We start from the raw sequence: 14,731 nt of genomic DNA on the forward strand, positions 1-14,731 counted from the left end.
AATTGATCTATCCAATAGTATCCCTATGCCTCTGCAGGGCTCTGAGCTCATCAGCACTGGACCCATTAACAGCAAGTTGCTAGATATATTTACATAGTATTTCTCTTAATTTGGCTACCTACATGTAATACCGTTATTTTATTTCACTGTGGACAAAAACGCAAATTAAAAGTAAGCATAAACATAAACATGTCATACTTACCTCCTGTATAGTCTACTCCTCAATCTCTTCCTCCTCTCCTGCATCCTGTTTGTCCACTGTGATCAATGGAATTCTCTGTCCTCCATTTTGAAAATGGCCATTACACCATAACAGCTTTCTGGTCAGCACACTGTTAAACTGTAACATCGCTCACTTGAGCCATACGGAAGCATGGACACATCAGTTCTCCTCTCAGCTGAAACTGAAAGCAACTGATATGTAACTGACAGCAACTGATATATTTCAGTTCTGACAAAATGTTGTCAGAACTGGAAAGGATCATTGTTAGAAGAAAATTGTGAGCTTCTGAGAGGAATTGATGGTAAGGTAACTATGAAATGTTCATTTTAAGTTGCTTCATGTGTTTATTTTAAATCATTTTACTCAGTACAGGTTCCCTTTAAGCACACTGTGTTGTGATTCTTCCTTTTACACACTTTAAAATAGCTGCTTTAAATCAACATAAAATGTTTGTTTTTAATCCTATTCTGTATATTAAACTTGTTACTCCATGTTATTGGACAGGATACACACTAATAAGATAAATGAAACAACATACCTAAGAGCATCTGTGTCAAACTGCAAATTTGGTTTATCAATCAGTCCTAATGAGTATAGCTGATATGCCAAAGCACATTTTCCCACCATAAACTGTGCAGTATTAGTTCGGTCTAAACAATCAACACAATTTGTTCGAAGAACACCAGTCTAGAAAGAGAAAAAATACAAATATTTCTTATTAAGACGTAAAAGGAAAATGCCTAGGCACATATATACATACACAAAATAAACACATGATCTGCATTAAAAGTAACAACTGAGGTAGGTCTTAAAATTCAGACTTCATTGCTACATTATTTAGCTCCGAAACTGGGTCCTCTCAGGGCTGTGAGGTCTCTAAAAACAGAGACCTACATCACTTAAAGGAGTTGTCAGGCAAATAGTAATAAAATAAACGCTACTTACCGGGGGCTTCCTCCAGCCCCAAGCTCACAGGACCTCCCTCGCCGCAGCTCTGCCCGCAGCCGTTTGCCGGAGCTCCGACCCGGTCCCCGGCGATGACGGCAGAGCGACCTGGAGGTCGCTCTGTACTGCGCCTGCGCGTTTGGCGCTGTCAATCACCGCCACGTGGGCCGGAGCGGACTGCGCATGCGTCATCGCCGGGGACCGGGTCGGAGCTCCGGCAAATGGCTGCGGGCAGAGCTGCGGCGAGGGAGGTCCTGGGAGCTTGGGGCTGGAGGAAGCCCCCGGTAAGTAGCGTTTATTTTATTAAAATTCGCCTGACAACTCCTTTAACCTAGAGAAAATAGTGTAAATTAATCAAGTACCATGACAGCAGGTATCACTGATTCGCTTTCCCTATTCCATGTTTTCTAGCCTTTATTTCCACAGGTCCTCTTCCTTTGGTTTGCACAAATATAGATTCATCAAAGCCTGTCCTGGATGTTTATTTAAAACAAAAAGGTATTGTTACTTCTTCCTCACACATATTCAAGCAAACAACCTTGATCTCAAAGGCCCAATTCACATAAAGCGAGTGGTTACATGACACCTCCAATTAGACAGAGATTGTTGGTTCTACTTGTCCATACATATCAGGGCTAGCCCAGTGCCAGCATCAAGGGGTCCCTACTCTAGTGATAGATGCAAAGGCATTCTACACAAGTAAATGGTTCATCTCCAGCACAACACAATAAATAAATATTTTTGGGGGTGTCATGTGTATTCAGGGTTTTCTGATTTGAGCCTGATATTTTTTTATGTTCCCTTTTTTTTTTTTTTTTTTAGTACTGTTTGTGCTCACCTGTGACCTCTCTACATGCAGATTATTAGTTTGATTGGGTGAAACAACACTTTTGTTCTTTCTTTTAATGGCGGATGTTGCGGCATCCCACTGATGTAAACTGCAGCCTATGCTTAATTAAGTACTGCAGACTAGGTGTAATACATTTGCACTTCTTATTGGCTGACGGACAGTCTACAGACTATATATAAGTGGAAGTGTGCTGTCAGAGAGTGAGCATTTCTTTTGTGTGTGTGGTGAGTTGAAGGAGTAGTGGGGGCAAGTTCCTGGTGGTGGGAGCTCCGGGGCTTGCCTGGGCTCCCTTATTGTGTTACATGCTGGTTTTGAGGTCCCGAGCAGTGGCAGTGCTCGGGGCCCCTGCCTGTCATGTGCACTAGTGTTTGCATATTTTAAACTTCATTTGCATCTCCTTATGCAGTTTAGTTAGGAGGGGGCGGATGAGGGGGAGTTTCCTGCACGCTGGAGCCCCCTGCTGGCCATATAGCCTTGTCTATATGCAACTGAAGCCCTCTCCAACGATTGGCTGAATTGCTCAGCCTCTGCTTAATTAAGTACTGCAGACTAGGTGTAATGTATTTGCACTTCTTATTGGCTGACGGGCAGTCTACAGACTATATATAAGTGGCAGAGTGCTGTCAGGGAGTGAGCATTTCTTTTGTGTGTGTGGTAAGTTGAAGGAGTAGTGGGGGCAAGTTCCTGGTGGTGGGAGCTCTGGGGCTTGCCTGCGCTCCCTTATTGTCTTACATGCTGGTTTTGGGGTCCCGAGCAGTGGCAGCGCTCGGGGCCCCTGCCTGTCATGTGCACTAGTGTTTGCATATTTTAAACTGCATCCTGTAAGATCTTCAGACTGTTCTTACCAAATAAATAAAAATAAGTCCTGTTCTACAGATGAATATTATTGCCCAGGCTTGTTAATATAGATGTCATCCTTCCACTGCATCCAGTGGCGTCTCCTGTGAGATGTGAGACAGAGTGAAGAAGACGGATCCTCGCGGTAGCAAAACAGGTAACAATACCAGCTAGCTTCGGCCCGCACAAAGCTCTGCATATGGGGAGAGGAGGCTGACCAATACAAGGTGGGCATGTGGCTACACGGGGGAAGGGGGGAATCTTCCTAATCTAAGGGGGGCATCTGGCTACACTGGGGGGGGGGGCTGCCTAATACAAGGGCGACATCTGGCTACTCTGGGGGTTGCCTAATACAAAGGTGGACATTGGGCTAGTGTTGGGGCTGCCTAATATAAGGAGGGACATTTAGCAACACTGGGGGGCTGCCTAATATAAGGGGGGACATTGGGGAACACTGGGGGACTGCCTAATACAACGGGTGACATCTGGCTACTCTGTGGGCTGCTTAATATAAGGGGGGGGCATCTGGCAACACTGGGGGGCTGCCTAATACAAAGGTTGACATTTGGAGACACTGGGGGGGCTGCCTAATACAAGGGGTGACATCTGGCTGCTCGGGGGGCTGCTTAATACAAGGGGGACATCTGGCTACATGGGGCTGCCTAATATAAGGGGGGGCATCTGGCAACACTGGGGGCTGCCTAATACAAAGGTTGACATTTGGCGACACTGGGGGGCTGCCTAATACAAGGGGGACATCTGGCTAGATGGGGGCTGCCAAATATAAGGGGGGGCATTTGGCAACACTATGGGGCTGCCTAATACAAGGGGAGACATCTGATGGCACTTGAGGGCTGCCTAATACAAGGGGGACATCTGGCTACATTGCGGGGTTGCCTAATAAGGGTGGGGGGACATCTGGCCACAGCCTTTGAGTTACACTGTTAGATTCCTGTTAGCACCAAGCACAACTTATGATGGCCATGCCCTTTTTTTTCCACTGCACTCTTTGCATGATGCACTCGCTACTTCTCCCAAAAATGTTGCTGCAACAAACATACTTAGCATGTCTGTAACAAATCTACAGCATAGAAGTTCAAAATATTAACTTTCACTCATTACCTGTAATCGGCCAGATGGTCCAACTATACCGCCAAGTTCATGCCACCTAGAAGAAAATATATATAAAAATAAATATAAACCTTCAATACTGTTTATGTTATTTTAACATATGCCAAAAGGAGTACTAGAGAGAGAACAAGAACACCTGCTCAGAGGTGGTACAGCAATGTATAGCAAAAGGTTATGGTGTGCAAAATGTATCTAATAGACACCACTGAGAGCATCAGGTGAACATGGGATACTTTCTTATGTCAACTGATCAAATGGAGGACCCTGTTACTTTGTAGTAGTGGAGTGGCAGTTCATAAGAATTTCAAACAGGAAAAGCAAGACTGCTCTCTTTACAAACAGCCATACAGCAAATGCATCTAGAGGTCCACTTATAATACTTAGACATTTACATATCGAGATTGATATTTTCTTATAGTTAAATATTTAAAGTTATGGCTACAATAATATCTGCCAAAATCCAGGTAGTATGTAGAGTTTGAGAACACTGCTTTAGTGGCATAGCTAAGGAGCTATGGGCCCCGGTGCAAGCTTTACCATGCCCCCCCCCCCCCCTCCAAGCACTCTATGCATAACAATTGATACGGCATACTAAAACCTACCACAGATAATCACTGTGTCAGAGATGCAATTAGGGGATGGGGAACAGTTTGCTAATTATTACTACTATTCAAAGCATCTACAGAAGTTATTATTACCCGCACAGTACCATTAGAGAGCGAATACTGTGGCTGAGGAAGGGCCAATGCGGTTGCAACCTCTGCACCCCCATTGCTACCCCACTGCACTGCTTTGTTTCTCAAGTGAATTCTCACTTTTAGGCCATGCCACAGAGATGACTCTGCCACATGCAAGGAGTCCTTAGTGACTGCAAATTAAAGGGACACTTAAGCCTGGAAAAAAAGCAGTTTAACTTACCAGGGCTTCTTGCAGCCTCTGCAGTCATCCTGTGCCCGCGCTGTCCTTCTGTGACCCTCCAGTCAGCAGCTGCGACCCCCTCAAAGCTGGCTGGCCTTGTTTTTTTCGGGCATTTTATTTCCTTTAACTGTCTTACCATAGTAGTCAATTATGAGGCTAATAACGGAGCAAACTGTTTTCACCTACTCCTTTTATTGCTTGTGGGAGAGGTATTTGAGCATATATAATATTTAATCGCACTCATTTTTAATTAGGCTATGACTAAGGGCCACACTGAGGACTGAAACATGTAATTCCATTTGTCACCAATGTTTTACATTTTTGAATAAAGCAAAGTAAGAAGATTTTGGCACTGAAGGTGTGTTGCAGACTTCACTTTCTTTTGTGGACTGTTTCCTGACTGACATATTTACAGCTGGCAGGTGATGTCACTGGAAGTAGCTGCTGCTTGCTTTTTTGGCAGTTGGAAACAGCTGTTATTTCCCACAATGCAACAAGGCTCCCAAAGTGTGATGTCAGGACCTTGGAGCTGTAAGGCACTGACATCACACTGTGGGAGGGGTTTTACCACAAAATCAGCCATACAGAGCCCTCTGATGATCCGTTTGAGAAAAGGAATAGATTTCTTATGGGAAAGGGGGTATATCAGCTACTGATTGGGAAGAAGTTCAATTCTTGGTTACGGTTTCTTTGTAAAATCTGGATCTCCAGACCTTGCAAAATCTATTATTTTTAATAAAAGAAATATAGAATAGGAACAAACGTCTTGGTGGATTTTTTTTATATCTCCTGTTGGTTTTGTCCTACATATTTTACACCATTTTATGTCCAATTTAAAAAAAAAAAATCAATTTTCATTCACAGCTATTTCACAGCTCTATGACGGTCTCAGAAAGATATTGGAAAATAATGTCAAGTGCAGTGCAGAGCCAACATGGAGAAACACTGTGTTTGATTTCTAAGAAAACTTGTTCTGAAGCGTGAACAGCAGCAGATGTACAAGTCCTTGAAGGAACAGGTACACAGGGGATGGGCAGAGATACGAGTAGTACCTAATCTATTATGTTTACAGGCATTTGACTGTTACTAGGCACTTAAAGCCATCTCTAACACATAGCTTATTACTTACAAGTATTTATAGAAAGTTAATGGCTTATTAAAAAAATCATTTTAAAGGGAATCTGAAGTGAAAATAAACTTATGATATAATGAATTGTATATGTAGTACAGCTGAGAATTAGAACATTAGTAGCAAAGGAAAGAGTTCATATTGTTTCCAGTACAGAAAGTCTGAACTCTCTGACCTAACTTGGGTTACAGACAGTCCTATTTTCTGAAGCACTTAAATCTTAAACAGTGAAAAAAAGCTTCCGATAAGGTTTTATTGCAGGGGAGTTCAAAGGGTCATTAGCTCTGCTTTGTTTCATAGTATAAAGTACAGGGTATTGTTTGTAATTGCAAATATGACAGAATGATGCAATGCTATAAAAAAAAAGCTATATAACTGAAAATAAAAAAGACATTTTCTTTGCTACTGAAGTTCTAGTAATTATCCATACTACACATTCATTATCTCATGAGGTTTTTTTTGCTTCAGTGTCAACAAATAGCAGATATGATAATAGAACATTCCGCATAAAAATAAATCAGCGACAAATTAACTTACTTTTCATCAGGCCTTATCATGCTGCAATATGAATCAGGACGATTAACAAAGAATCCTGTCCTCTTTACGACATTTTCAGCTATCACATTTAGCCGATCCAGAACATTACACAGTTTGCTTTAAGAGACAGACAAAATGTCATAATCTGAATAAAAATTGAGCTGCACACAGATCCTAATACATCACAGCTACATGATGAACTAAAATGACAAAGCTGCATGTGCTTTTACCTGGTATGCCTGGATACTTATTAGGCAATGGAAACCTGGCTACTGCACTAGAAACATTACAAAAATATATATGTAAAACAGCATATAAACTGACCACTGGAGTTTCATTAAACACCTTGTCTCAAATAAAATTATACAAGAACAACAAGCAAATAAACATGAATATATATAGGGCGCAGCACAGTCAGAAAAATGCATACAAAAATGTCATAAAAGCAATTAACCAAGAAGGAATAAATTAAACAAAACAAAAAATGTACTCTCTGCTTAAGCAGTTAACCACTCAAGTAGATGCCTGGAAACTATAGTGCATCTGACGGAAATATACCAGGGAACTGGGCTAGCCGTACATGGGTCAATAATGGCCTCATGCAGCAAGTGATCCATCACTCCCTGGTTGGAAATCTATCATGCACTAGTGATCGATGCTCCATCTTGCCTCGCTGGAGTTTTAAACTTGATTGAGAATAAAAACGCTGCTTGCTCTAACACTGTACATCTCAATGTACTATAAAAAATAATGCGGCTGCTGATCCCTGCCACATCTCTGCTTTCCTACTCAGAGAAAAGTTACAGTAATTTCCAATCACCCATTCAAATATTAACACTCCAAAATCTAAAGGAAATTAATCAAAAATCTTGGGATCAATAGGTCACCCATAGGTTTGATCTTCCTCTGTATGGCCACTTTAAGTGATCAAATCTACAAAAAAAAAATGTGACCTCTGTATGGCCACTTTAGACAATTCTATAGAACATAACATTGCACCTCATAAGAATTCAATCTTCCTTTAGTGAACTTTGCCTTTAAAGCCCAGATTCAGCCTCCCACATTTTTAATGCATATGATAATGAGCTGCATTAACCTATTTCGGACCGCAAGACTATGGCCCCTTAAGGCAGGGGTCACACTTGTCTTTCAGTTTTCTGAAAAGTGTAGAAACTGAAAGACAAGTGTGACCTCTACCTTACAGCAGCTAATGTAATTTATAGAGAAAACTGACAAATTGCGCAAGATGTCAGTTTTTTTTCTGCGCGCGAAATCTGCATTCAAGTGTGACCTAGCTCATTGATTAACATGAGTTCTCAGTTGAAAACAGTTTTTCTGTGCAGAAAACGCGCACGAAAGCCGACAAGTGTGACCCCTGCCTAAAGGGGTTCTTTCGCGAAAAAAGTAGGCAGTTAAAAAATGTGACAGATGACAGGTTTTGGGCCAGTCCATCTTTTTAAAGGTGGCCATACATGGTACAATTTTTCATTTTTTTTCGATTAGATAATTTAGTTTGATTATTCCGTTAGATCGAATATACAGATTTTTCCAGCATGTCCGATCTGATTTTTCTCGAAAAAACGGGATAATCGTTCGAATTTCTTGATCGGAAAAAAAAATATTTTCAACTTTCATTCGATTCGATCATTTAGATCGAATAAACGGGATAATCGAACGTTTTTATTGTACCATGTATGGCCACCATAAGGGGGATTCTCAGGGTTTTCTTTGTTTTTAACAGCATTTCCTGAACGGCAGTTGCAAAGTCTAACTGACAAAATAGTGTGCAAGTGATTAGGGAGGCCGGCTGGTATCTTGCTATGTTGGCAGTTAAACTGCTGTTCAGGAAATGCTGTTGAAAACAAAGAAAGCCCTGAGAATCCCCCTTAAAAAGATGGACTGGCCCAAAACCTGTCATCTGTCACATTTTTTAACTGCCTACTTTTTTCGCGAAAGAACCCCTTTAAAGAGGAACTCCAGTGAAAAAAATGTAATAAAAATTGTGTTTCATTTTTACAATAATCATGTATAAATGACTTAGTCAGTGTTTGCCCATTGCAAAATCTTTTAAATCCCTGATTTACATTTTGACATTACATGGTGACATTTTTACTGTTGACAGGTGATGTAGCTGCTGCATGCTTTTTTTGACAGTTGGTAACAGCTGTAAACAGCTATTTCCCACAATGCAACAAGGTTCACAGACAGGAAACTGCCAGGAGTACCATGGTCCTCAGAGTTTCTTGTGTGAGGGGTTTTACCACAATATCAGTCATACAGCGCCCCCTGATGGTCTGTTTGTGAAAAGGAATAGATTTCTCATGTAAAAGGGGGTATCAGCTACTGATTGGGATAAAGTTAAATTCTTGATCAGAGTTTCTCTTTAAAGTGAACCTCCGTACTAAAAATCTACTCAGCAGAACTGAAAAGGCTTGGTGTTTCTTTAACAGTTTCACAGCATCAGGACTTTGTTTTTCTTACCAAAGCATCAATTTTAGCTGCATTTTTACCTAAGCTTCACCCATCAAAGAAAAAAAAGCCTGGGCTTTTTTTCCCTGATGCTGTGCAGAGCATGATGGGATTTCCTATGTTGTTATTCACATTGCCTAGCAACTGGGAAAGGTGCTCAGGACAGTTGGAACTGTGTCTCATGCTCCCTGTCACCTCCTTTCAACCAAAAAGATGGCTGCCATCATGAAATCAAACATTTGCCTGTTTGTTTAAAACAGTGTGGGTAAGAGATTATTTTACCTATCTATTTTAATTAACATAACTAATGTAACTTAATGACAGTATGTTTGTTTAGGCTGGAGTTCCTCTTTAAGGACCAAAGCCTTGTTTTAAATCAGCCATTCTGTGATCACTGTGATTGTCTCACATTGATCACCTGGTAAGGAGCCAATGAAACTGGCTCCTTACCAATAGGAGGAAGCTCAGCTGTCACATGATGACCCGAGATTACTTCCTCCAGCTAGCAGTGATCAGCTGGGGACAGCAGTAAGCCGTGGCATAGAATATAGGCCGCATCAGAGTTAGAGTGCTGGAAATGTGGTGTAGATTCGGTTTACCACAGTCACAAACCAGTTATTCTTGTACAAACTTTTGTGCAATGCACATGTGTACTTCTTATTATCTTTGTATTTAATATTTGGCTGGCTGAGTCCTGTAATTTCATTTCCTCTTGAGAGGACAGTGCAGCTTTACTAGATAAAAACTCTTCCTTAACCATCCACACATGAAGTAGTCAAAGAAGACCTGAAAATAGCTGGCAGCCAGTCTCTCCTTGTGACCAAAGATTACTTTCAATCAAGCAGAGTCTCAGCAGAGTGAGGGGAATGTGTAAGTTTTGTGGTTAGAACAGCAGTTACAAAAAGAAATAAATCATAATCATAGTCTGCTGAGCTGCAGTGCTGGCTACGAAGCACTGACAGTGATAGTTGCTCTTTAATTGGGAAGTACTGACTGCTGCCTACTACATGCTTAGTGGTGGGTTCAATGGGTCACATGACAGAATTCTTCAAAATTGAAAAACTTGGCAGGCTGATGTAGGGCTTTAATATCTTTGCCAAGGTACAATATGGCAATGTGCGCCTGATTCAGTACACTTCAATGAAGTACCTTTTGGGCCTTTAGCAGCACAAAAAAAAATCCACTTAAGTTAACTTAAGCTTGAGATTACTGTAGTTTTCGGACTATAAGACACACCTAGGTTTAGAGGCGAAAAACCAGGGGAAAAAAAATAAATAAAATATATATATATACACACACACACACACTTAACCTGGGGCATCCACGTTGAAGGGGGATCTAGTGTATTATGCTCCCCTTTGTACCTCATGCCACCTTGTACCTCTTGTCTCCGTGTCCTCCTCTGTCCCTCTTTTGTCCTCCTGTGTCCGCCTCTGGCGTCGTTGTGCCCTCCTCTATGCCCCTTTGTGCACCCGTGTCCTCCGACATTGCAGCAGGTTGGAGGTTCATATTGGCTGGCATTCACAAGTCAGAAATTCCCTGCATTTGGACTATAAGACGCAGTGACTACCCCCTCCCCCCCCTCCCCCCCCCCCCCACACACACACTATTTGGGGAGAAAAAGTGAGTCTTATAGTCCAAAAAATACAGTACTTTTTTGTTTGCATTTGCTAGATGCTAAAAAATGTATTTTGTATATAAGACTCCTAAGCGGACAATCAAGAGGAAAGTTTATTGAATAAGGGCCTATATCTACAAACCTGACAAGAAGATATTTTTCTTTTCTGTAAATTACCTTTTAGTATATTTTGCCATGTCCCAAGGAATGTAAACAATGTTGTGTTCAGGTGGAATAAACTGGTTCAGATAAGTAATAGCTGCAAACAGCTCATCACTGAGAATCCTCTCATGCTTCCTCTTCTCACGCTCCTATTGAGAAATGAAGTTTATAAAATGTTAAGTGAAACGATCAGCAAGATATACTGTACATTTTACAATAAGACTGTACGGTACATGGCCAACCTAAAGAAAGAATAATATTCCAGAATGTGCTGTATTTTCACTAACTAGGAGAAAGTTTATGCAAATGTCACAATACTAAAGAGCTTACAAAGAGGGGAAAAGGGGGCAAAAACACAAAAGTAAAACATGAAAGAGAAGGAAAATTGAATAGAAACTTAAGTCCTAAGAACTTCAATAAGAAGTTATTTGTTACACTACACATTGTAATATATTTATGCAGTGCAGTATTGTCATAAGGACCAATGCCACGCCCATACCATACCCTGGGGTTTCGAGAGGTAAGGATAGCTGTAGAGAGCATATTTGTGCTGTCATACTGTAATGCTTGTGTGCATAAGCAATACTATCTGTCTACAAATCACAAGTGTAATGCTTGGGAGTTAAACCTTGACCACCCAGAGCAACAAGACTGGTAGCTGATTAATGGAAGAGGCTACACAGGCTGCCCAGAGCAACTGCAGCTCTGGGCTTCCGATATCGCTACAAATAAGACACAATGGCAACGCAGTGCGATGTTGCGCTGCCCTTGCGATAGCAAGCACTCAGACAGGTACTAGACAGGACTATAGATTGGAGTGTAACTAGACAAGTAAGACACAATGGCAGCGCAGTGCGATATTGCGCTGCCTTAGCGATAGCAAGCATTCAGACAGGTACAAGACAGGACTAGATTGGAACGTACCTAGTAGCAACCGCAGCTCACAGTCACGTCCACAGAAGCAGAGCAAGCAGGCTAACAACAATCACCAGCAAGCATCCACAAAGAAAAAACTACAGGAAAGAACGTAACTAATAGCAACCGCAGCCTATAGTTATGTTCCCAGAACTAGAGTAGCAGGAATACTACCAGTCACCAACGTGGTGATGGCAGAATCCAAGCTATCAGGATAATGGACTTCACTGATCCACCGCTGATGCAGTGAACGTCCATCAGGCATGGAAACTAGGCAATAAACAATAATACAGAAAAATAATAAATAGCTCAACTAATGGATAAATATATATTAGCAAGTCTGCATATATATTTATCAAGAACTAGCTAAAGCACAAGTAATAAGGTCGCATTGAACTACAATAACAGAACTATACAGAGTAGCACAGTGCCCAGCAGACCAGCACAGAGATCGCTATGATGGGCGAGGTCTAAAAGAGGAGACAGACTTTTATGCAGGCATCAACCAATAGATGCAAGCATGCAAATCTCCACACAGTTGAATGGTCATCGTTCAATCCTGAGCTGGCTTGGTTACCATTTGCTAGCTGGTTGTGAATGCAAAGGACTCCCATAGGAAATACATGCAGTATTATGTAACAACATGCCTGCAGGAAATCCAGGGCTATCTGGCCACAGCTCAGCTGTAATAAGCCATTGGTGGAATGATTACAGCATCCTGCCCAGAACTGCAGAGCAATTGCAAATGACAATGTGACTCATTGCGAATGCACAACCGAATGCAGGCAGACAAGCCAGAACTGTCCGTTTGCGGCTCCACCGCAATGGACAGAATGCGCCACAGTAGGAATCCTTACACATGCAGTATGTGTAAGACATTAATGTCCAAAATGATTGCAAAGTTTTTCACCTGAGAAACCCTGGTGAAAAGACATATTATTCAGCTCAGGATGGTGCCGTAGTGAGATAAACTTATGTTTTTAACTATTGTAAATATTCTATATTCTATTAAAATTAGATTAGTTAACCACTAAATAAGTAAGTGGATTAGGGTTGCTTTGCAAGAATGTAACCTTTGATTCTGCTTCCAGTAACAAAGCTTAGTACTTGTACAGTACATCTGGTTAAAGAGACACTGAAGCGAAAAAAAAAATGATGATATTATGATTTGTATGTGTAGTACAGCTAAGAAATAAAACATTAAGATCAGATACATCAGTGTAATTGTTTCCAGTACAGGAAGAGTTGAGAAACTCCAGTTGTTATCTATATGCAAACAAGCCATTAAGCTATCCGACTAACTTAGTCGTGGAGAGGGCTGTTATCTGACTTTTATTATCTCAACTGTAATTGAACTGTTTACTTTTCCTCTGCTAGAGGAGAGTTCATTACTTCACAGACTGCTCTGAAAGACTCATTTTGAATGCTGAGTGTTGTGTAATCTGCACATATTATAGAATGATGCAATGTTAGAAAAAACACTATATACCTGAAAATAAAAGTATGAGAATATTTTCTTTGCTGCTAATCTTCTAGTAATTATTCATAGTACACAACCAATTCATTATATCATATATTTTTTTTCCGCTTCAGTGTCTCTTTAAGTCCCAATTCAAGTCACAAATATGTAAAGAATGATTCTGATGTGTCAGATCAATAGACCAATAGGAAACAAAGCTGGGAGATTCAAAGACTTTTGCATACACTCTAGACTATCTAAGCTGACCTGCACAAGAAGAACCGTTTTCAGTTATTTTTATTGGAAATTTTCAAGTTATACAAATGTAACAATAACATTTTCCAGTTGTCAAAAGTACTTTTTACATAATAACATGTTTTACATCATAATACAATCAAAATACAATCAAAACTTGTACAATTTTGTAGTAGCCTGAATGGATGTTCTACATCAATATTGTACATTAGAGAAGAAGAAGTTACATTTATTATTTCAGCTTTATTCTGAGTGCTATAATGCAGCTAACATAGCTACTTAAGGACAATGCAGTTTTGATTAGGTGAGTATTCTTTTTCCCAGTTGTTGTTTCTTATTCGTAGATCTATTGGGAAGCTCAACCTCTGGAGAATGGGGAGTTTTACCCCCCTACAGAGACTCCAGAGGGTGCCTCCAAGAGTATTTAAGCACTTAGGGAATAACCAAAGTCTAGTTCCCACCTTTCACCCTAAGAAGAACCAATGAAAGTAAAGAAAAAAGAAAAAAAATCTAGATGTCTGCCTGCTTCTCCAGGAATATACTAGTTAAACATCGCATGGTCTCCTGTGAACTGTCAGCTGACTTCATGTGATGATGACAAACCACGAATTTAAGAAACTGGTAAAAATCAATCCATAGTAGTTCCTCCTAGACCTGGAAATAAAAGTTGTAGAGTTTCCACCTGCCCGTTAGAGCAATGTTCTTTTAAATTGCCTTTTCTCTTCAACAACTTTTTTTGCAGATTGGTGACTGACTGGCCCATTTTCTGTCCCCAGATAACCCTACAATCATTTTGAGTGACTAACATCCAAGTTGATACTAACAACTCCGATGCTTGCTCACCTTTTCCTTAGGTCTATCACAGTGGCCTTCTGATATGACTCATTGGGATGGACATTCTCTCAACCTGGCCTCTGACTCAACTTTTCACCTCAACTTTTCCATTCAAAATCACACAATCTCGACACCCAATCACTAGCTGATTCGGAGCTAGTCTACTTTAGGGGACCCACCGTAAATCCCCATAGAGAATTGGAGCTGTGCTGAAAACGGAACAAATTTCCGCTTTCAGCTCTTTTAAACCCCCACAAGCTATATATCTTTGGAAAGGTTAGAATCTGCTCTAATGAATTATGCTACTTTCAGTGAGCAAAAGGTGCAACTCACCATGTAGGAAGCGCCGGAACGGCCGCGATCGCGGCTCCGTCGGCCATCTTACTTCTGTGTCTGCTCATATTTTTCTCCCTCCTCATTGGAGGGATTGTTAGCTGGGGGCGTGCCAG

General features: G+C 40.9%; 1 protein-coding gene across 4 annotated transcripts in view; it reads right to left on the minus strand.

The window, feature by feature from the left end:
- The window catches only part of FIG4 (FIG4 phosphoinositide 5-phosphatase), a 576,719-nt gene that overhangs the window by 269,144 nt on the left and 292,844 nt on the right, over window positions 1-14,731 (minus strand). For all 4 annotated transcript variants that reach the window (XM_068231289.1, XM_068231287.1, XM_068231288.1 and 1 more), the window contains 4 exons: window positions 10,835-10,968; window positions 6,571-6,687; window positions 3,978-4,023; window positions 762-910 (listed from right to left, as the gene is read on the minus strand). In XM_068231289.1, the coding sequence (XP_068087390.1) occupies window positions 762-910; window positions 3,978-4,023; window positions 6,571-6,687; window positions 10,835-10,968 (446 nt within the window). The remainder of the gene's footprint in view (window positions 1-761; window positions 911-3,977; window positions 4,024-6,570; window positions 6,688-10,834; window positions 10,969-14,731) is intronic.

The sequence above is a fragment of the Hyperolius riggenbachi genome, chromosome 4 (genome assembly GCF_040937935.1).
Source record: "Hyperolius riggenbachi isolate aHypRig1 chromosome 4, aHypRig1.pri, whole genome shotgun sequence".
NCBI classification, from domain to species: Eukaryota; Metazoa; Chordata; class Amphibia; order Anura; family Hyperoliidae; genus Hyperolius; species Hyperolius riggenbachi.